This window comes from Nomascus leucogenys, chromosome 12, assembly GCF_006542625.1.
Source record: "Nomascus leucogenys isolate Asia chromosome 12, Asia_NLE_v1, whole genome shotgun sequence".
NCBI lineage: Eukaryota > Metazoa > Chordata > Mammalia > Primates > Hylobatidae > Nomascus > Nomascus leucogenys.
This window is the reverse complement of record NC_044392.1, coordinates 20,749,065-20,770,530: the sequence shown is the minus strand read 5'-3', so window position 1 is coordinate 20,770,530 and position 21,466 is coordinate 20,749,065. Positions and strand designations below refer to the sequence as shown.

Here is a 21,466-nt window from a genome sequence, read left to right as displayed (position 1 = left end):
ACCCAGGAGAGGAGGACAATGATGTGACTGTGGACTTCTTAGTCCTCCAAACTGCCTCTGGGCACAGGGTTCTCGTGTGGGTATTATTGGCAGGAGATTTGTTTGTTGGCTCCTGGATCCCACCAGCCCTAACTTCACCCATCCATGCACCCACCTACTCTCTCATGCTTATGCATGTGCCTTGGCTGGAATGCCCTTTCCCTGTCCACCCACAGACCCCGTGGCAGGCTTCAAAAATATTAGAGGTGTCTGTCTGTGGAAGCATTCCCGATACTGCTTGCTGACTTCGGCTCCTCCCCTTAAATCCCATAGGATCTTGTACCAAGGGCTCTCTATTGTGACTCTTTAGGTAGAATTGCTTGTTTATCCTCCACCAAACTTACCTGGTAACAAGTGGACTTCCCTAGTTCACCTACCCAACCCATTTCCCACCCCAAGTCCCCAGGCTAGTTCTGGAGCGACTCAAAAGGCCCTGCTGCACCTGCATGAACAGGCCTTCCCCTTTCTCCCTCCCTCCCCCACATATCCGCAGAGAAGTTTCCCTCTTTCCTACAGAGCCAGAGCACCTGCTTAGAAAGGGCAAGAGCCTTCCTTGGCAAGCTCTGCCCAGTGCTCTCTGGCTGTGGGTTGGCCAGGTCGGAGTGCTGGACCCCGAGGAAGAGGGCTGCGGGGACTGGCGCTGATATGTGCCCATGGAGCCAGGGCTTAACAGCTGCCCTGCCAGTCCTGGAGAGTATCCGGAGCTCTCCGGTGGCTGCCAGGCTGCCTGCCGGGCCTGCCTTTGTCTTGTCCTTCTGCAGTCTGGGCTCAGGCCCCTACTCACAGTGTGGAGCTGCCCTTAGGGTTCTGGCCCAGTGCCAGGCACTGGGGAGGGGCCTGCCCTGCCCTTAGGATACCCACATCCCCAGGATGGATATAGCTTCAGTTGTGAAAAAAGGCCAGCGTGCAGGGCTACAGTGGAAGTCCCAAGGCAGGAGGCTCCACTCTACCTGAGGAGCAGAAAGGCTCCCAGGAGAGCCAGCTCTAGGACCCCATGGCCCCCCAAGACCCCAAGCTCACAAGCCTCCATCCAGCTCTGGTGTTAACTCAGGAACAAGGGGTGCTGGCAGCCATGGGAGCAGCATTCAGAGGCCACAATTTTCATTCTCATCCTGAGCTCCCCAGACTAAGTCTCCAGGCTTTTCTGGGTTTATACAGTAAGGGGTTTGGCTCATCTACTTTTTGCTTATTTCCAGCCAAATACACAAAAGCTCCAAAACATTTATCAGCAAGGCGGACCTGTGTGAAACTCTGAGCCAACAGATCTCTTGAACCCTACAGTGGACTTGAAATGCAGTCAAGTCCAAGGCAACTGGTATCCATGCTTTATCCCAGATACTTCTAGTTCAGTGCTTTAATCCGCCACTAACTGGCACAGCTTTTGTGACCCCTCTCCCTACCCCTCAGCCTTATGTTACCACTTCTCAGGTTAGAGGGATGGCTTAGTGAGACATCTGCTTGCCACCACTGAAGTCAGGCCAGTGTCTCTTCTCTTCATGGAGGCCTCGTATGGTCCAGGCCAACCTGGGCTCCAATTCTGTCTCTACCACTTCCTAGTTGTAGCCTCAGACAAATCTCTTTATTGCTCCATGCCCCAGTTTTCAGGTGTAAAATTGGCCTCACCAGTATTTCCCTTGTCGGGTTGAGAACTGAATGAAACTGTTTTACTCCTCACGGCATCCCTACAGCCTTGGTCAAAGACCTACCCCACACATCAGATTTGCATCAAATATTGGCCAGAACTATTGGCTACTGTTTAGATAAAACTTTTAGGAAGTTTAGAGTTACTGACCTCTTTGAAGGCCAGCCAATGTTACTGTGCCCGGAGAAAGCATCTGATGGTATGTGAGCAAGTGGGCTGGGAAGGGAGGTGGGGAGAAAACACCGTCCAAAGAGGCTGGAATCGGAAGTGCGTGCCCACACTGGCTTCTGGAGCCCGTTGCCCCCTCTCTGAGGTGCATCTGTGGTGATGCTTGCTCAGGCTCAGCCTGCCCCTGCACAAACAGCTGCTGCTAACGCTCCGTGTAGCAGCACCTGGGCAGGTGGGCATACAGCTGACACCTGGAGGCACCAAGGATCATTTACTGATTTGAAATTTGTCCTCTAGGACAGTGACCTATTATGGTGGCATGGATAGGCCTTCCCTTCCTGAGTTTCATTTTTGCCTCAGGTCTTGCCTTTTAACATTTTGGGACCTTTGGAATGACGGCAAATCAGTTTTGCTGCACAGCAAAGCCATGAGTAGAATCGAGTCACTGTCCACCTGTGGAACTGGACCCCTCAGCCTTGCAGATGCAAACTGTCTCCCTCTGCCAAAGCGACACAGTCCACGTTTCTCCCTCGGGTGGGAGAGATGATCTGCTTTTATTAGAGGATACATATAACCCTAACTCTCTAAGCCCTTGTTTCTCTGGCGAGGCTGGTCAGTATGTTTATTTACCATCACCTTTTCTCCCTAGCTATTATGCCTGGGAGAAATCAAGTTAAGGAATTAGCAAGCTCTGATATGGCACATTCCGTGCTAGGCACGAGGGTCACAGTAAGCAGCTCTGCCTCTCACCACCTGTGTGACCTTTGGAAAATGACTTTTCTGTGTCCCAATTTCTTACCTGCAGATTTGAGGTAATAGATGAGGAAACTTCTCATTTTTAGAATTCTATGTGTTAGTACAGACAAAGTACTTAGAACAGTGCTTGGCACATAGAAATTAGTAACAGTGAGGATGATGATGGCAAATGGAATGATCAAGATCTTTCTGCCCTTAAGGGCCTTATGTAGCCTCATCACCTCATCCCACATAGAATTTAGGGCAGGCTCTCTCAACTACCAATTTGCTTGGACAATAGTCTTGTTTGCCAGCACTTCAGTGAGCAGGGGAATGAAGGACTCAATTCCTTTCTGTTCTGGTCTGTCTGTTCTCCCAAGCTCATTGTCTCAGTTGAAATTCTGTGCTGTGTAATATTTTGCATACACAGTTTGGTTATGTATTAGTCCACTTTTATGCTGCCGATAAAGATATACCTGAGACTGGGAAGAAAAGCAGCTTTAATTTGACTTATAGTTCCACATGGATGGGGAGGATCACGGTGGAGTGCGAAAGGCACTTCTTACATGGCAGCAGCAAGAGAGAAGTGAGGAGGAAGCAAAAGTGGAAACCCCTGATAAACCCATCAGATCTCGTGAGACTTTTTCACTATCATGAGAATAGCAATGGAAAGACTGGCCTCCAGGATTCATTTACCTCCCCCTAGGTCCCTCTCACAACACGTGGGAATTCTGGGAGATACAATTCAAGTTAAGAATTGAATGGGGACACAGCCAAACCACATTAATTCCACCCCTGTGCCTTCCAAATCTCATGTCCTCACATTTCAAAACCAATCATGCCTTCCCAACAGTCCCCCCAAAGTCTTAACTCATTTCAGCATTAATCCAAAAGTCCACAGTCCAAAGTCTCATCTGAGACAAGGAAAGTCCCTTCCATCAATGAGCCTGTAAAATCAAAAGCAAGCTAGTTACTTCCTAGATACAATCGGGGTACAGGTATTGGGTAAATACAGCCATTCCAAATGGGAGAAATTGGCTAAAACAAAGGGGCTACAAGGCCCTAGTGGGTCTTGAAATCTAGCGGTGCAGTCACACTTTAAAGCTCCAAAATAGTCTCCTTAGACTCCATGTCTCACATCCAATTCAAGCTGACAGCAAGAGATGGGTTCCCATGGTCTTGCGCAGCTCTGCCCCTGTGACTTTGCAGGGTACAGCCACCTGTGTCGCTTTCATGGGCTGGCATTGAGTGTCTGTGGCTTTTCCAGGTGCACAGTGCAAACTGTAAGTGGATCTACCACTCTGGGGTCTGGAGGATGGTGGCCCTCTTCTCACAAACTCCACTACACAGTGCCCCAGTAGGGACTCTGTGTGGGGGATCCAACCCCACATTTCCCTTCTGCACTACTCTAGCAGAGGTTCTCCATGAGGGCCCTGCCCCTGCAACAATCTTCTGCCTGGGCATCCAGGTGTTTCCATACATCTTCTGAAACCTCAATTCTTGACTTCTGTGCATCTGCCGGCTCAACACCACATGGATGCTGCCAAGGCTTGAGGCTTCCATCCTCTGAAGCCACAGCCCAAGCTGTACATTGGCCCCTTTCAGTCACGGCTGGAGTGGCTGGGACACAGGGCACCAAGTCCCTAGGCTGCACACAGCACGGGGACCCCAGGCCTGGGCCCACGAAACCACTTTTTCCTCCTGGGCCTCCAGGCCTGTGATGTGAGGGGCTGCTGTGAAGGTCTCTAACATGGCCTGGAGACACTTTCCCCCTGGTCTTGGAGATTAACATTAGGCTCTTTGCTACTTAGGCAAATTTCTGCAGCTGGCTTGAATTTCTCCCCAGAAAATGGAGTTTTCTTTTCTACTTATCATGCAACTTTTCTGAACTTTTATGCTCTGTTTCCCTTTTTAAATGGAATGCTTTTAACAGAACCTAAGTCACATTTTGAATGCTTTGCTGCTTAGAAATTTCTTCTGCCAGATACCCGAAATCATCTCTCACAAGTTCAAAGCTCCACAAATCTCTAGGGCAAGGGCAAAATGCAGCCAATCTCTTTGCTAGAACATAGCAAGAGTCACCTTTGCACCAGTTCCCAACAAGTTCTTCATCTCCATCTGAGACCACCTCAGCCTGGACCTTACTGTACATATCGCTATCAGGCTTTTGGTCAAAGCCATTCCACAAGTTTCTAGGGAGTTCCAAACTTTCCCACATTTTCCTGTTTTCTTCTGAGCCCTCTAAACTGTTCCAACCTCTGCCTGTTACCCAGTTCCAAAGTCGCTTCCACATTTTCAGGTATCTTTTCAGCAATGCCCCACTCTATTGGTATCAATTTACTGTATTAGTTCGTTTTTACACCGCTGACAAAGACATACCCGAGACTGGGAAGAAAAGGAGGTTAAATTGGACTTACAGTTCCACATGGCTGGGGAGGATTATGGTGGAGGGTGAAAGGCACTTCTTACAGGGCAGCAGCAAGAGAGAAGCAAAAGCGGAAATCTGATAAAACACATCAGATCTCATGAGATTTATTCACTATCACGAGAATAACATGGGAAAGACCAGCCCCCATGATTCAGTTACCTCCCCCTGGGTCCCTCCCACAACATGTGGGAATTCTAGGAGATACAATTCAAGTTGAGATTTGAATGTGGACACAGCCAAACCATATCAGGCTACTTGGGGGTTTAAGAATTCATATAACTTGCTCAGCCAGAGAAAGCACAATTTATAATTCACATCTTCCAGCAGTTACAAACTTTTCCTACCCCAGGCAGATGCACATGTCTTTTATTAGAGGGGGGTGGGAGGAGAAGAACGGAGCTGTGCTTAGGTATGAAAATAACTAAAAACAAAACTAACAAACAACCTAACAAACAAAAAAACACCCAGGCCAAGGTTCATGGCATCTCCACTTCTCTAATGCTGAACAATATTCTTTATATAGTTGTAATATGATCTCAAGAGTAACTGGGACTTCATGGTGTAAAAATATTACTTTCAAGGGTGGCTAGTTTTTTGTTTTACACAGTATTTTGGGGGGATTAGGGTTTTAAGTTTATAGTGTCATCAGATTTTATTTCACATTATGATGACAATCAAAGCCATGGATAATGTTTCATTTTGCAGGGGTTGTTGTTTTACTGTAACCTAAAGTCCATGTAGCAGTGGTTCTCAAATTAGAGCATGCAACAGAACCCCCGGGAGGGCATGGTGGAACACACTGCTGGCCTCGCTTTGCATTTCCAGCAAGTTCTCCATGCAGAGATGCGACTGCTGGTCCCACACCACACCTGGAGACCCACCATACAAAGGAAACAAAAATTTACCTGTGTCTGAGGAGTGTGAACCATGGCACTAGGGCTCTGGCCCTCCTCTCTTTATGTAGAGGAGTCAGGCACCATCTGGAAACTACCCAGGGATTTGTAATTCTAATTCTTGATTCCACTTCTTTGGTTTGTATCTTCTAGCTATTTAACATGAAAACACCGTAAGGTTATTTATCCTTGGAAAAAACATAATGGTTTATTCCTGCTGACTTTTGTCACATATTACACATTCTGTCTTTGAATTACACTAATTTCTGATTATGAATGAGCCCGTGAGAGGATAGTTCCAGCTAGAGAAACAGAACCCATAATTGGTTTCAGCTTGCTTTCTCTGGCCCTTTCCTAGATGGCTTCTAGGTCACCCCTCACCCCCAGCATTTTCTGAAGTCTGTTTGTTGACAGCTGAGCCCAGCCTGTGTCAGTTAGGAAGTAATCACATGGAGTCTAAAAGCAATTCCAAAAACGTATTAGCAGGACACCTGGCTGTCCTCTCCTCGCCCCACACAGATGACAGGGCAAAGATACTCTACTTTCCTGAAGAAGAAGACATCTGCTTCTCCCAGAACAGATCTTAACTGCAGGGTCACAGTTGTCTTTCAGTAGGACAATCTCAGCTAAAATCTGCTTTCTGCAGAGCAGGAAAAAATCCTGAACTCGGTCCCACCCCAGGGCTGATGGAAAGCTTGGCTGGAGCGGAGTGCTGGGCTGCCACGAACGCCAGGGAACAGGGCCTTGGTCAGCAAAGAACAAAGCTGGGAGGTCTTATTCCAAACATACCCCTGAATAACCAAGTGGCCTCCAGGTTTGACAGCTCATAACCTTTTAAAAAGTGGTAAAATACAATGTTGCACAAAGTCTGGCTGCAGTTGGCAAACCAGGTGCACTGCATGAAATGTTCATGTGAAACCCAAGCAGTAGGGCAGGCAGCTGGAACAATCGCTGTCTAAGTACAGTTAACGCCCACACAGCCCCGGGGAAGGGCAGCTCTGCACAAAGGGCATGTCTGAAGGAAAACAGCACCAACATGTTCGTTTATGGCAGAGAAAAACCAAGCTGCTTCTTTCTTCCTTTTCCCCTCAATCTGTATTAATAAAGAGACTTTAATATAATAAAGAACTCCCAAATTTATCTCGATTGCAGCAACCTGACCAAGGTGCCACTATAACTTTCAGAGCTTCGGTGTTTGCAAAAGGCAAAACACTTCAAGTCGCCAGTGGTGAGGAGGACGCATGACAAGTTAGCATCAGTCTGCCCCCAAGTAAGTACCTTAGGGTCATCCCAGAGAAAGTGCAGTTCCTAATGGCCAAGTCCAAAATGCATTGCACCAAATGGCTACCATGTATGTTGGGGTGAACTGTAATTGTTTTCATGGCTAATAAGGGGCTGAGCTAAATGATCCCAAGTCCCTCTGAGTCTGTCCTTAAAGATAACTACAGAAGTCAGATGTTTTGGAGTTTCACCTCCACCCTGGGTTACCAAGCATGGGCTTCCGTCATGAGATTCATAGCAATGCTGCTCAGGGCTGAGGGATCATTCTCCTCTACTCGAAACTCTCTTAGTGTTCTGGATTCAACACCAGAAAGCACAGTTTCCCAGTGAGCATTAATTAATTGCCAAATAAACAGGTGAGAATGGCATCCTGTTTACATACAGCAGACCAATGTGAGCCCCACAAGAATAAGACCTCGCTATTTTAAGTATAAGCATATTTTTTTTTTAAGGCTGGGAGTTGGGTGCAGGCAGCTGGACACTAAAGGAAGACCATCTTGGATGGGCATGGTGGTTCACACCTGTAATCCCAGCACTTTGGGGGGCTGAGATGGGTGGATCACTTGAGGCCAGGAGTTCCAGACCAGCCTGGCCAACATGGTGAAACCCCGTCTCTACTAAAAATACAAAAATTAGCTAGGTGTTGGGGGGCACGCCTGTAGTTCCAGCTACTTGGAAGGTTGAGGCATGAGAATTGCTTGAACCCAGGAGGTGGAGGTTGCAGTGAGTCGAGATCGTACCACTGCACTCCACTCCAGTCTGGGTGACAGAGACTCCATCTCAAAAAAAAAAAAAAAAAAAAAAAAAAAAAAAAAAAAATCATCTCTATGCGAATGATGTGAGGTAATGCAGTTGTTAGGAAGCTAGATCTAACCATTCCACAATGTATGGACAGTAGTAGCCCCTTATCCTTGCTGTCACTTTCCACAGTTTCAGCTACTGGTGGTCAACTGCATTCCAAAAATTTAAATAGAAAATTCCAGAAATACACAATTCATAAGTTTTAAATTGCGCACTGTTCTGGATAGCATGAAGAAATCTCACACGGTCCCACTCAGAACATGAATCATCCCTTTGTCCAACATCTCCACACTATAGAAGCTACCTGCCCACTTAGGCCTGAATCCTAACAGGGATCTCGTTCTGACCGACCTGGTGTATACGTGCATGTGCTTATGTGTGTGTGCTCACACGTGCACACAGAAGTGGAGTGGGGGGTCCTCATTTATCCACCCACAGACTTCTTTGGTAAAACAAGAGGGCTGGATTATCAGGGTTTTCAAGACCTCAGAGTTCCCGAGGGCTCCCGTAGGGACAGCTCCCCCTGTGTCTTCTCCCTTCCCCCTACAACCAGAGCAGCACTCTATACCAGGGGTGTCCAATCTTTTGGCTTTCCTGGGCCACACTGGAAGAACTGTCATGGGCCACACATAAAATACACTAACAATAGCTGATGAGCTTAAAAAAAAAAAAAATCACAAAAAAAACTCATGTTTTAAGAATGTTTACAAATTTTGTGTTGGCTGCATTCCAAGCCGTCCTGGGCCATGGGTTGGACGAGCTTGCTCTGTACTTTGCTTATGAGTTGAGATTACCTATAAAATTCCATCCTGCATTTGCAAACCTGAACGAGAAAGGCTCCAAGTCACTGGGCTGGAGCTCTAAAGTCCTGTCCAGGCCCCGGTTCCTGGGTTCTGTGGTTCTGTAAGAGGAAATGGCAGCTGGGGCCTGGAGGCCTGGGTACAGCTGAGTAGGGAGCACTCGTGTGGGGCTAAATGAATGCAGTGGAAGGATCTGGATCATCTGGGACCCTACACATCTTCCTTCTTTGCCTCCTTCCCAGGGACGCACTCTCTTGAGATATTTTGGCCTGGGCATTTCGGATCCTGGCCATGGGGTCCCTGAATTTATTTCAGTTGGGTATGTGGACTCGCACCCTATCACCACGTATGACAGTGTCACTCGGCAGAAGGAGCCGCGGGCCCCATGGATGGCAGAGAATCTCGCGCCTGATCACTGGGAGAGGGGCACTCAGCTGCTGAGGGGCTGGCAGCAGACGTTCAAGGTGGAACTAAAGCGCCTGCAGAGGCACTACAATCACTCAGGTGTGCACGCGGCAGAGATAGAAGCTTCCCCCATCCCACCCCACCCTGCATAGACCCCTGGGCTGATCCCCAATGAGCGGATGCTGACTTGCACCTGCTGTGGCTTTTGGCAAAACCTGGGAAATCCGGTTGGTGGAGTTCAGAGCGTCCCATCTGCCTGTGCATCTTCTGGACTGTCCCTCTCTCCCCCAGGAGCCCTTTATCCTCTGCCACATCCCCCTTCTCCATATCCCCATCTCCTTTCCCATTGTAAATCTGCCCATTCTGTGTCTCACTTCCTTGTAGCCAGGCCTAGTGACTTGCTTATGCATATTGACATTAACTTTCCCAGGGATATTTCTGGCTCCTGCATCTCTCTCCCTCCTCCACTGCACTCAAATAGCCACAGTTTATCAATCAATCATTCCCATTACAGGATAACTCCCCAAGAAGGGAATTATTGCACTCCTTTGGCATGCAGTAGGTACTTCGCAAATACCAGTTGTCAGAGTGGTATAATGGACACTGGTGACTCAGGAAGGGGAAGGGTGGACGGTGGGTGAGGGGTAAAAAAAACCACCTACTGAGTACAACATACACGATTCGGGTGACAGATACACTAAAAGCCCAGAGTTCACCACTACACACTTCATCCATGCAATCAAAAACTACTTGTATCCCTAAAGCTATTTGAACAAAAAAATTTAAAGAACAACCCTGCTGTCAGGTGGGCTTCCGAAAGAGGGACCTCCTGGGGACTCAGCGATGCCACAGCAGGCCTGTGGGGTGACATAATGTAGATCAAAGGATGCTTCCAGCCATGCCCCTGCTCCCAGCACTTGAGAGCCCACCTCTGTCCCTGTGTGGACCCCTTTGGGCTTACGTGTGTGTTCCAGGGTCACACTTACCGAGAATGATTGGCTGTGAGGTGCTGAAGGATGGAAGCACCACAGGATTTCTGCAGTATGCATATGACGGGCAGGATTTCCTGATCTTCAATAAAGACACTCTCTCCTGGCTGGCTTGTAGATAATGTGGCTCACACCATCAAGAGGGCATGGGAGGCCAATCAGCATGAGTTGCAATATCAAAAGAATTGGCTGGAAGAAGAATGTATTGCCTGGCTAAAGAGATTCCTGGAATATGGGAAAGACACCCGACAAAGAACAGGTGAAGAGAGGAGGCCTTGTTCCTGCATTGCCTGAACAATTGTTTCTGTACATAACTCCTCTAATCTAGGTTACATCCACCCTATCCTGAAGCCATCTCTTTAGTTGGCCTGTAGTGATCTCATGGCTAGAGCCCCCCGTGAACTTTCTCTGGTTACTTTTGAGCGGCATCTTGACAAGATTTGACAGTTCCCCTTGTCTTGACAGAGTGGAATACCTCCAAGGGCACCTTGTTTTTGGGGATCTATTGAGGCAAATTCTTCCATTCCGTCAATAAGTTGGGAAATTCTTTGGGAGGTGGAGCAATTCTTATAAATTGTTTAGTTAACAAAGGGCTCACACACCACCAGTAGGAGTGAAAATCTGGATTTAACAGGACAGACAGAGGGTCTCTGCTTTACTAAAGGATTAATGACAAGATTCCTTCCAGCAAAGAGCTCTTCTTATACCTTAAAGATACGATTCAACTGGTCAACTTTGTTAATACAGAACTTTTTGTGTATGATCTTATTATTCAAAATGAATTACCCCTGTATCATGCTATGGGAAACACCCAGACTCAGGTGCCTTTCCTCACAGGAGTAGGAGGGATTTTCTCAGCTGTGGCCAACAGCAGGGGAGGTGTCTGGCCACAGTTATGAATATGGAGCATCTGCTAAAAGTACAGGCTTTGGAGGCAGATGACTGGAGTCTGAGCTTCGACTCTCCTATTCACCAGCTGAAAAACTCTCTCTTAATGGTTGCAGGTAACAGAAGCCTATGTAAACCGGCTCAAGCACAAAGTGGGATGCTATTTTAAAGGTGGGAATCAGGGCGGTGTGGGGACCCGAGAGATCAAAACCAAGATGTGAATGATTTTATCCATGAGGTAGGGACGTGGCTGCCAGCACAAAGCTCATATCCTCCATTGCTTCACCACTCCGTAAGAATGGGCGTCTCTCTCCCAGCTCTGGTTACTAAAAGGAAAAGGAAGTCACAGGAGGACTCTGACGTGCGTTGGATCATGTGGCACCTCTGGGCCTAATCACTGTGACCATCACGATAAGCCTCTAAGACAAGCCATAGCTAACAGTCCTGGCAAGAACTAAATGGTACACTCAATATGGTTTAAATGAATTCAACAAAGACAGCATCTATAAGGGAATAATCAGAACTGAGGAAACCAGTATGGGATGGTGAAGTGTCCAGGGACATGTGACAGAGGGAAGCCATTACCTCCACCAGAGCTGAAGGGTAAAAGAGAATATTGTTATCATAGTCCGGCAAGAGCTGCTACCCTGGCAGAGGATGCTCCTTGTGAGAGCTGTGACCGTGGCTCCTGGTGGGACTGCAGTGAGGTGGGTTGGGGAATGAAGCCCCAACCTCTCACTCCTCCAGCTCTCTGGTCTTTTTTGAGGATGCTCATCGCAGTGGCCAAACCCAACCAGAGGCTGGGGCTCTGGAAGTGCAATCTGATGCGTATGGCCTCCTGGGGCATGGAAGGGCAGAGATGAGATTAGCTGGGGGCTGACGGGGAGAGCCTAACCAGCACACACACTTTTTTAGGCTAGGGCTGGGCAGGAGGATTAAGACTGGTACCTCTCAACACAAGCACATGTTGGAATGGGGTAGGGTAACTTTCCAAAATATGTTGTGTGCTTGGCAGAAGGGGTTCCTGTTGTTAAAAAAGTGAGGCTAACAGATGGTGGGCCAAAAAAGCAATAAACTTGAGTAAAATCAACAGGTATGATAATGCCTGCCCCACAGAAACGGATAGGAAAAATGTGCACAGAAGTACTGTGTAAACTGTAGGGCTCTGTTCCCTCTTCATGAGGCCATCAGTCATACCGGATTAGGGGCCCACCCTACTACTGCAGGATGACCTCACCTTCCCTAAATCAACAACCCTATTTCCAAAGAAGGCCACATTCTTAGGTACTGGGGGTTACAACTTCAACATGAATTTTTTGGGGGAAACAATTCAACTCCTAACACACCCCTACCCAACCTCTGCAGGCTCCCTCAATCCACCAAAACTCGTTTGGCTCCAGTGGATTATCTAGCAGTTAGGAAACCAAGATCATTAAATGAATTCACTGCAACTACAGTGAGACTGACTACCTTAGCTTACCTCTGTGAGAGGAGTTAAGCCAAAGGAATCTGTGGAATTTTGGAGGGTTTGGGAGCATTTGGGGGCAGGGGGCAAATGTTCTTCCTTTAAATCACAACACTTAGTTCTCTTCCATTTATAAGACTCACCCCTCCATCCCAACCCCTGCACCACAGGACAAGGAAGTGTTCTTGGCCTTCAACTTTCATCCTTGATGGTGAAAGCACTTGCTCCTGATCTATTTGCCCACCAGCTTCTCCTCTGGAGACTGAGGCTTCTGATGCCTGCCTGGCTGGTTGTCAGTAAGAAGGTCAAGTTCAACCACAGGGGAGATGCTGATGCCTTTCTGTAGTTAAATATGAGTTCAGACCCTGGGGTCTGGACATAAGATTTGGGGTCCCATCAGCTGGGCACGGTGGCTCACACCTATAATCCCAGCACTTTGGGAGGCTGAGGCGGGTGGATCACTTGAGATCAGGAGTTTGAGACCAGCCTGGCCAACATGGTAAAACCTCGTCTCTACTAAAAATACAAAAATTAGCCAGGCTTGGTGGCATGCACCTGTAGTCCCAGCTACTAGGGAGAAGGCTGAAGCACAAGTATCACTTGAGCCCGGGAGGTGGAGGTTGCAGCGAGCCGAGATCACACCATTGCACTCCAGCCTGGGCGACAGAGTGAGACTCAACCTCAAAAACAAAAAAACAAAAAAAAATTGGGGGTCCCTTGGACCTAAGATTTCTGAAAACACCCAGACTGTGGGGACCCCTGCTGAGGGAGAAGCCCCAAACTGTGGCTTCAGGGGAATGCACCAAGGCTCTCACGGAGGCCGCCTTCTCCAACAAGCTCCCTTCCTGCTTCCCCATGGCTGGCATGGCTGAGGAAAAAGGACACTGAGCACAGCCCGTGCATGAGCGGCTTGCCATGCAGCAGGATAAAACCCATAATGCCACTCAGCGTGCCTTGGTTGTAAATCTAGTTTGATTACAACACTAATCTCTGGCCATTTGTTCTGTTTCTGGTTTGTGAACCAACCGAAGACATGAGCAGGGCCTCAGCTAACCCACAAATAGCACATGTGTGCAAACTGGAAAAATGAACCCTTCTTCTGGGAGGACACCAGCCCAGGCCAGGTCACCCGGCTTGGCCAGCAGAACACAGAATGGATTTTGATCCCATCTGTCCCCCAGTGGGGTATCTATCCTGGGGGTATCTATCCTTGTGCAGGGCACAAGCTTACATGGTGGCTCTGGTCGTATCATTAGAAAATAGACAGAAATGGGCTGCACACCAGAATGAATGATTTGGAAGGGAGGGGTGATGATATAAAAGAATAGGCCAATTCATTCAAAATGGTAGAAGCAGAATGCCAAATTCCACCCACTCTTACCAATGCCCTGAGCTGGGAAGCACAGGAAGCTGCTGCTTTTCCTCTCCCCTTTTCCCCCACTCTGTGTTGGCTGCACCAGCAGAGGCTTCTGCACTTGCCCCTGGGTGGGAGTTGGGTGTGAAGGTCTGGGCCAGAAGGTTCTGAGTTGCTGAGCTGCTGGGTGGCAGCTGGAAGGCCAGGCTGGCTGAAGCCCTGGCGAGGTGACACTGGGTCTGAGGCAGGTGCAGTGGCAGCAGCCAGACCTCTGAGGACACAAACAGGGGCCAGAGAGCGGGAAGAATGGAGTGGGGGGAGGGGGGGACAGCCTATGAGAGGAGGCTACGGGATGAAATGGGAAGCCACAAAAAATGGAAAAGGAAGTGAAACCAAGGGAGAAATAAGACTGCCACCCAAGCCGAAGCTGTCCTGGCCTTTCTTCCTTTCTGAGGCATCAGTGCAGATTCTAAGGTTACCTGAACTGACTGAAAGCTCTGTTGTTTTCTGAGTAACACGACAGTGGTATAGAGAATTCCCAGAACACACTGGGAAGACACACGCTCTAGAAGGTGACAATTCTGGGGAAATCTGAAGGGCTGGAATAATAAAAAGTCAAACACTTGGCATCCCATCAGCTGCTGAAACAACCCTCTCACATACTTTAAAATACCCAAGAAACGCACTCTGCATATTACTCACGAAACAGCTATGAATGCACAGTCTGTGCATTACCAGTTCGTGTCATACTGTGCCTCAGGAAGCCGCTGAGTGGCCTGGTCATGCAGCTTATCAATCTTCTGGGAGAGGTTCTGCCTGACTGAATTGACTTCCATAGTATTTGCACTTCACAGCTGAAATCCTTAAGAAAGGAGGTCAGCTTCTGGCTCCGTAACGAGTTGTTCTTGGCCACCCGACGGTTGCCCTTCCTAACTGGAGCCATGGTGCTTGGGTGGAGACAACAGGTGTAAAATGGGTCAAGTGAAACTGTGCTTGCTGCTCTGGCTGACAGCGAGCAGTTCTATGGCTACCCTAACATGGGACGGCCGCCACCAAATTCAAACTCAGCTACCACAGGCTGCCAAATGAGAAGTCGCCATCTTAGACAGTCCCTCAATGTCCAATACAAGGACGCTCCACAGTCAGGCAGCCAGTCCACAGGTAGGACTACAGTGCCCAGAAGTCATGGCGATTTTGTTTTCAGATTGACAGGTAACACTATGTTTTCATCGTGCACATGTTTTGAAGTACACAGAAGTACCCCCTGCCCCACCGCCTTTTTGCAGGGATACATTCCAAGACCCACAGTGGATGCTTGAAACCACAGATTGTACTGACTAGATAAACTGTTTCTTCCCTTATATACATAGGGACTTCCTTGCTGAAATCTTAGTACAGGCTCAGTGCTTTCCGGTGCAACCCATTTCTGAAACCTCAGAAAGTGAAACCACAGATAAGGTGTGACTCCTGTGCAAGTGGGCGACATGACAGTGGATGAAGAAAATAAACATAAAAGTTGTCCTTTATCCAAGAAGGGAACACAGTTCAGACAAGGAAGAGGAAGAGCAAAAGGTCAAGACACAGTAACAGTTACCCCAGCTGTAGGGCAACAAGGGTCATCTATGGTGAAACCAACTGCAGGCCTGACACTCAAGTTTGACATGAGGATCTTCAAGACCCCCTGGCCTGTGCACTCCAGCAGCCAGGGAGCAGATTTACGGTATGTTAGTGAATGGCAGCCCTCTCTGACAGCAAAAAGATCTTCCTCACTGCCAGTGGGGGGTGGTGGAACGAGCATACTACTAAGGGCCAGTGATTTGTGGAGGACTGATTTTGCACAACTGCATCTAGAAGCTTTGGGAAACCTCCAGCCCTCTAGCCATCTTGCCCAAATCTGTGGACCCAAAAACGAGAAGCAGCCAGACTTGTTCTGATGGGCCTCCAATGGGCACCTCTGGGGTCCTGAAAAGACTTCTTCCCATCAGGTGTATTGTTTCTTTGATGTGAAGTTCTAGAGCAGGGAGTAGTGTTCCTCTGGGGAATTTGGAAAAAGGGAGACACACTGTTCTCACATCAGTTTTAAAGCTTTGCTGTTCAAGCCTCATAACTGAGGTGACCCCAGAAATTGCCTGCTGAGTCCATGCAATGGAAACTTCTCATCATTTTCCCAGCTATGTTCTCCTCCCTGCTCTTTGACCGACTGCTCTCTGCCTCCTGTAACTCAGCATCCTCTTTGGCCTGCCCCACCTACAACTGACATGGCATGGAAGGACCCCAGGTTCTCAGAAAAACTGCCACCTCACCCTCCTCAGAGAACCCTCAGGATCTGGCATTTCTACTCTGTGTATGCTGGAGGCTGGGAGGCTCAGGCTTAGAAAGGTGAGAGCTCTGGGCCATAAGAGTGCACATCTAGGAAGCGGGGAGGAACCGTACGAATCAAGGCCGGATGGCAGAGCAGGACAGGTCACAGGGGTGCCCACAGCAGCAGAACAGGCCATCTCACTACCCACACCCATCCCCCTCCTTCGGTGGGGGTTACTAAATGGGGCTTTGGGATCTCTCCCCTTCTTTGCACACTAGTTCTTTTGAAGCTGGACTGTGGAACGGTGTTTTACGTTTATTCTTATTTACTGTAGACCAAAAATTGGCTTGGAGGCAGCTTCCAAGTCTTGTCCCTCTCTCTCACTAGTTAGTGGGAATTTGGATAAGGGAACTGTAGGGCTTAGATCAGTCTAGGGTCTTTTTTTTTTTTGAGACAGAGTCTGGCTCTGTCTCCCAGGCTGGAGTGCAGTGACGCGATCTCGGCTCACTGCAAGCTCCGCCTCCCGGGTTCACGCCATTCTCCTGCCTCAGCCTCCCGAGTAGCTGGGACTACAGGCGCCCGCCACCACGCCCAGCTAATTTTTTGTATTTTTAGTAGAGACGGGGTTTCACCGTGTTAGCCAGGATGGTCTCAATCTCCTGACCTCATGATCCGCCCGCCTCGGCCTCCCAAAGTGCTGGGATTACAGGCATGAGCCACCACACCGGGCCAGTCTAGGGTCTGCAGAGTAAGTACCTCTAAGCTATCCATGGTCCCTGCCAGGTCTATAGACTCTACAGAGAGCACCGCTCTCGTGGGTTCATGTGTACCCTGTCTGGTGGCCTCGTTCTGTGTGTTTAGCCTCTGCCCAAGGCATGGATGAGTTACATGCAGTTAGTAGTGAGATCCTCGTGCTGAAGCCAACCTGTGTACCCCAAGAAGTCATGGGCTATGACCCAAGAATCTGGGAAGCAGAGTTCTTACCCTCAGGCTTGGGTGGCTCTTTGTTGCATTTTGTGTTATTCTGCAATACGATCATTCTAGTAATTCAGTCCTTTTCAAGTTGAATTCTTGTCAGGTTGTTTTATTTTCCTTTTCCGGAGACTTTTGTACATACTGTTGTCCTGAGTAACAGTATCTCTAAGCTGAGTTACTCTAATCGGAGCTACTGAAAGGTACCTGCTTTCAATAAATTCTGGTTTGGTTTTATTTTTTAATCAAAAAAAAAAAAAAGGAGAGAAAGAAAAGAAAGACCACCCCCTATTCAGGCCAGCCAGTAATGAAACGTCCCCTTAACCAGAAGCAAAGGCCCTGTGAGGAACAAGGCCTGTCACTGGGGCAGGGCCACTGTCCTCAGGGGCGGACTTTGCTCAGGGATGGATGGTGCACAGTGACTGCGGGGGCTTAAGTCCAGTAACCCTTTGGTTTTATTTCTTTTTATTCTTGATGGGCAAAAAGCCTCCTTTAAAAAACATTATTCTTAAGAAACCTGGGAGAGAAAAAAATGCCAGTTAGAGGAAGACAAAGAAAAATTAGAGGCAGTACATTCCATATTTTAGAACTTTAGCTTTCCAGACAGTCCAATTTTGTTTTGTTTACAAATTCATCTTGCAGTACAAGGTGAAGCCAAACGGTACAAAGTCCACAGAATTGAAAAGCCATTCATATTTATCATTCAATTTTTTGATCTTCAAATGTTATGAATTCTCCAAAAAGGTAACAGGGAACAGATATCCCTCTGGTCTCACTTTATAGACAGGGAAATTACCAAAAGAAAAATCTTGGCTCTAGCATCTCTACTTACAGAAGGTAAAACACTTAACAGAGACAGATTTCTGTTGGAGTTAGACTAGATTTCTTTTCACAGCCCTTAATCTCACGAGGTGAGAAGGAGTGGAAGTTGCCAAGTTGTTGGCTACCAGACCCATCAGTCTGTTTAACTCTGGCTAAAAGCAGAGAATAATGGGCAAGTTACCAAGTTTCCCCCTTCAGCTCTGGCGTGCATTCTGAAATTGTGGAAGATCCTCATGTAACACACACGCTGCAACCTGCATTTGCCACACAGTCCAGGGCATACAGAGCATTGTGATTCTTCACAGTCCGCAGAGACAAGACCGAAAATTAGGACTAAAAACTAAAGGTAGTTGAGTTTTTCAGATGGATTTTCACTCTGGCAAACTCAATAGTTCATTCCCTCCCACCCCTCAAATCATTTAAGTAAAATGTTCTTCCAATAAACATAAACTGAGCTCTTTCTCTGTTATCCATCACATTCTGCCAGTTCTTTAAAACTGGAATATGGTACTAGGTACAGAAGGCTAAAGGGAAAAGAAAGCCCCAAATACTATAAAGATGCACTTATAAGTAGTGTGGGGTTATCACCACTGTCTACTTACTCTCCCATTCTAGGACACAGGATAAAGAGACCACCTGGGTTCCCTCTAAAGCCCTGAACATTAGGATCACTGAGGGGGAAGTATTTGTCCTTAAAAATAAATGTAGGTTCCCTGGATTGTTCTCTTTGGCTGCCACATTTGGAGCCTGAGTGGAGGCCCTTCAAATTAACACTGGTTCTGTAGGGACTGCCCAGTCAGGGTGCAATGGGATCAGACACAGGATCAAGTCAGCCAGAGGCAGAAGGGCATGGTGGCCCTATGGGAAGAATGTCCTGTATTTTTAGTTAACTTTCTAAATTGTTCTCTATTTAGCTTCAGCCTGAGTCAGGTCTACAATGGCCACTATTTAGAAAATAATTTAAATGAGTGAGGTAAGCACGTCGATTTGAAATATATCCAAACATCATTAAGCCTCTGGGTCATAAAACTTGGTCCCTGAACTAACAGGAGTATCTTACTCATTAATGACTAGGTTTGTTCCAAACGGCCCCTGCTGACACACATGATCCTTTTGTGTGGCACAATAAATCTGGTAATAGCAGAACAATAGCATGGCTTTTAAACAGGGTAATTTTATAATTCCTTAAGATGCTGGTTTGCTTCTTATAATGTGTTGTGTGGATTACAGTACTTAGACAAGGTCCACATTTACTTTAAAAGACTTATATATTTTAATGCAAATCTAAGGATCATCCCCTTAGTTTACAGAAGATTCAAACTTTGTAAAACATAAATAACCTAGTACTCTAAACATCTGAAGCCCTTTGTAATACTCACTTTTTTTTTCCTAATTTGAAAATAACTTATTTATATACCAAACATTAGAGCGGAGTGTAAACATGGATGTCAATCACCCTTTCAGTTTCACGAATTTGCTTTTAGCTTTCATCAACAGGCATATTTTCTTAACCTACCACGATCTCAAATGAGATAAAATATCCTTCTTCAAAAATTAAGAATATTTATTAAAAAGTGCAATTCAAAAGTTAGCTGGGCAAGCACATCATTGCAAATCACAAAAAAGGGTGAAAAAACCAAACCCCCAAATAAAACCACATGAAATACAAACAAAACAAAACAAAAGGTTAAAAAAAAAAGTGTGCTGAGGAATGCACCCAAAAAGACAAGGAAATGAGAAGTCAAAGCTAGAACTCTATCCAGATGTTGCTGTTCTTTCCAAGTGCAAAAGAAGGTGGTGAGGAGAGACCAGCAGCCTCCACCACCGAGTTCTGGCTCTGGGTCCAAATACTACTTTAATATCAGATTATTCATCAGGGAAGTTATAAAAATATCCTATATACATGTGCACATTTGAGGCATTTTAAAAAGTCATCAGAAGCTTAAAGTTTAGTGTCTCAGCAGTTTCAGCTACTTAAACTCAATTAAAGCATCTATCATTTAAATTTGGATTGGCTCAGTTATTTGACTGCAGATGATAAAATCAAGTTGTCATCTTAGGGAAAAAAAAGAACCAAGTTTACCTACACATCCTTGCCATTACCCACAGAGTAAGAGAAGTCTGGCCCAGAGCTAACCTTTTATGTCATTATGTTTCTGAATAAATGTAACAAATGTACTAACCACTCCCAACCCCAACCCCCAATGTAGAGTGCCCTAGGAGTAAAAGAACTGTAACGAGGACAATCTGGTATCCAAATTCATTCAAGTGTGTTACTGAGCTGTTTAGCAACAACATACATAGCAATCACCCTCAAAACGCAAGCTGCACCTCTGGGGAGGAAGCCCTGGTATAGCAACATCAAGTCGGCAAGGATCAAGGGCTGACCTCTGGTGACATCATTAACCCTTCCCTAAGCTATGCGAATGCAGAGCCCTCTTGCTCTTTTTAATTGCTCCTGTCAGTTAAAGCCACAAGTTGTTTGCACCCCCAAACCCCATGGTGTTTCATTATTTTCCATTAGTTATTCTCACCACAAAAAAATGACCTGGAAAAGCAATTTTATCTTAGCATTTATCCCTGAAAAATGAAACACTGCATTTTCTGTCACAAACTGTTTCTGAGCCTTCTGTCCTCAGTAATCATCAGCTCTCAGGGGCTAAGAAATGCTACAGCAATGGGAAACGAAACATACCCAGAAGCTCGCATTCCTGACAGGTTTCTTTAGGTGGGACAGCGGCACACTGTCTGAGCATGGGGAAGGGTCTAAGCAGAAGAAAAGAGCTGCCAAAGATGCATGGAATGAGCAACAGCAAAATACCAGTGGAGTCTGTGAGTCCCTCCGCAGCAAACAAGGTCCCGGAAGGCAAGGCAGCAGCCAGTTCTCCTCTGAACTGGACAGGCGGCATGGGGCTTCTGTTGTCCGGCTGCAACCAGGAGTGCAGACATCTATTTCCTCTTCCTACTGGCCCTTCCAGCGCTGGGATGGAGGAGCCATGTCAATTGTGGGGTCACACGGAGAAAAGTCAGTGCAGCAGTATGTTTCCAGGATAGGAATGTGAGTAGATGGCAATGTCACACGTGCTCAGCTTCTCCTCCTCCCCTCGGTTCATATGCAGGAGGAACTCGCACCCAGAGGCCCCGCTGTCACAGCACTAAGAAGAGGATGAGCACAACCAACAGGACTGCAAAGAGGATGGCTATGGCACACCACTGGCGCCGATCTGGAAGGCAGGACATGGGGATTAGCTCTCACAGGGACTCCACGTTCCCCAAGATACAGTTACATGGAATTTATGGCACCCTTTGAAGCAGAAAAGGGGCAGAACGTGCAAATGACGGAGCGATGATCTTACACTTGCCTAGGTGCCTGATACTCTAATGCTGCTCTGTTCTTGGCCTGCACTTCGCATGTAGTCACAACTTTGCCAGTCCCCTGAAAATGTCTCGTAATAATTACATGCTTTGTGTCTCAAGTCTTT

General features: G+C 47.2%; 1 protein-coding gene and 1 pseudogene across 1 annotated transcript in view; one reads left to right on the top strand and one right to left on the bottom strand.

Annotated features, from left to right (window-relative positions):
• Positions 1-684: 684 nt before the first annotated feature.
• On the top strand, positions 685-10,941 carry LOC100583895 (annotated as a pseudogene).
• Positions 10,942-17,599: 6,658 nt separating this feature from the next.
• The window catches only part of STX6 (syntaxin 6), a 50,164-nt gene continuing 46,297 nt past the window's right edge, over positions 17,600-21,466 (bottom strand). Inside the window, exon 8 of the mRNA XM_003258974.4 lies at positions 17,600-21,208. Within this exon, the coding sequence (XP_003259022.1) occupies positions 21,132-21,208 (77 nt within the window). The 3' untranslated portion in view covers positions 17,600-21,131. The remainder of the gene's footprint in view (positions 21,209-21,466) is intronic.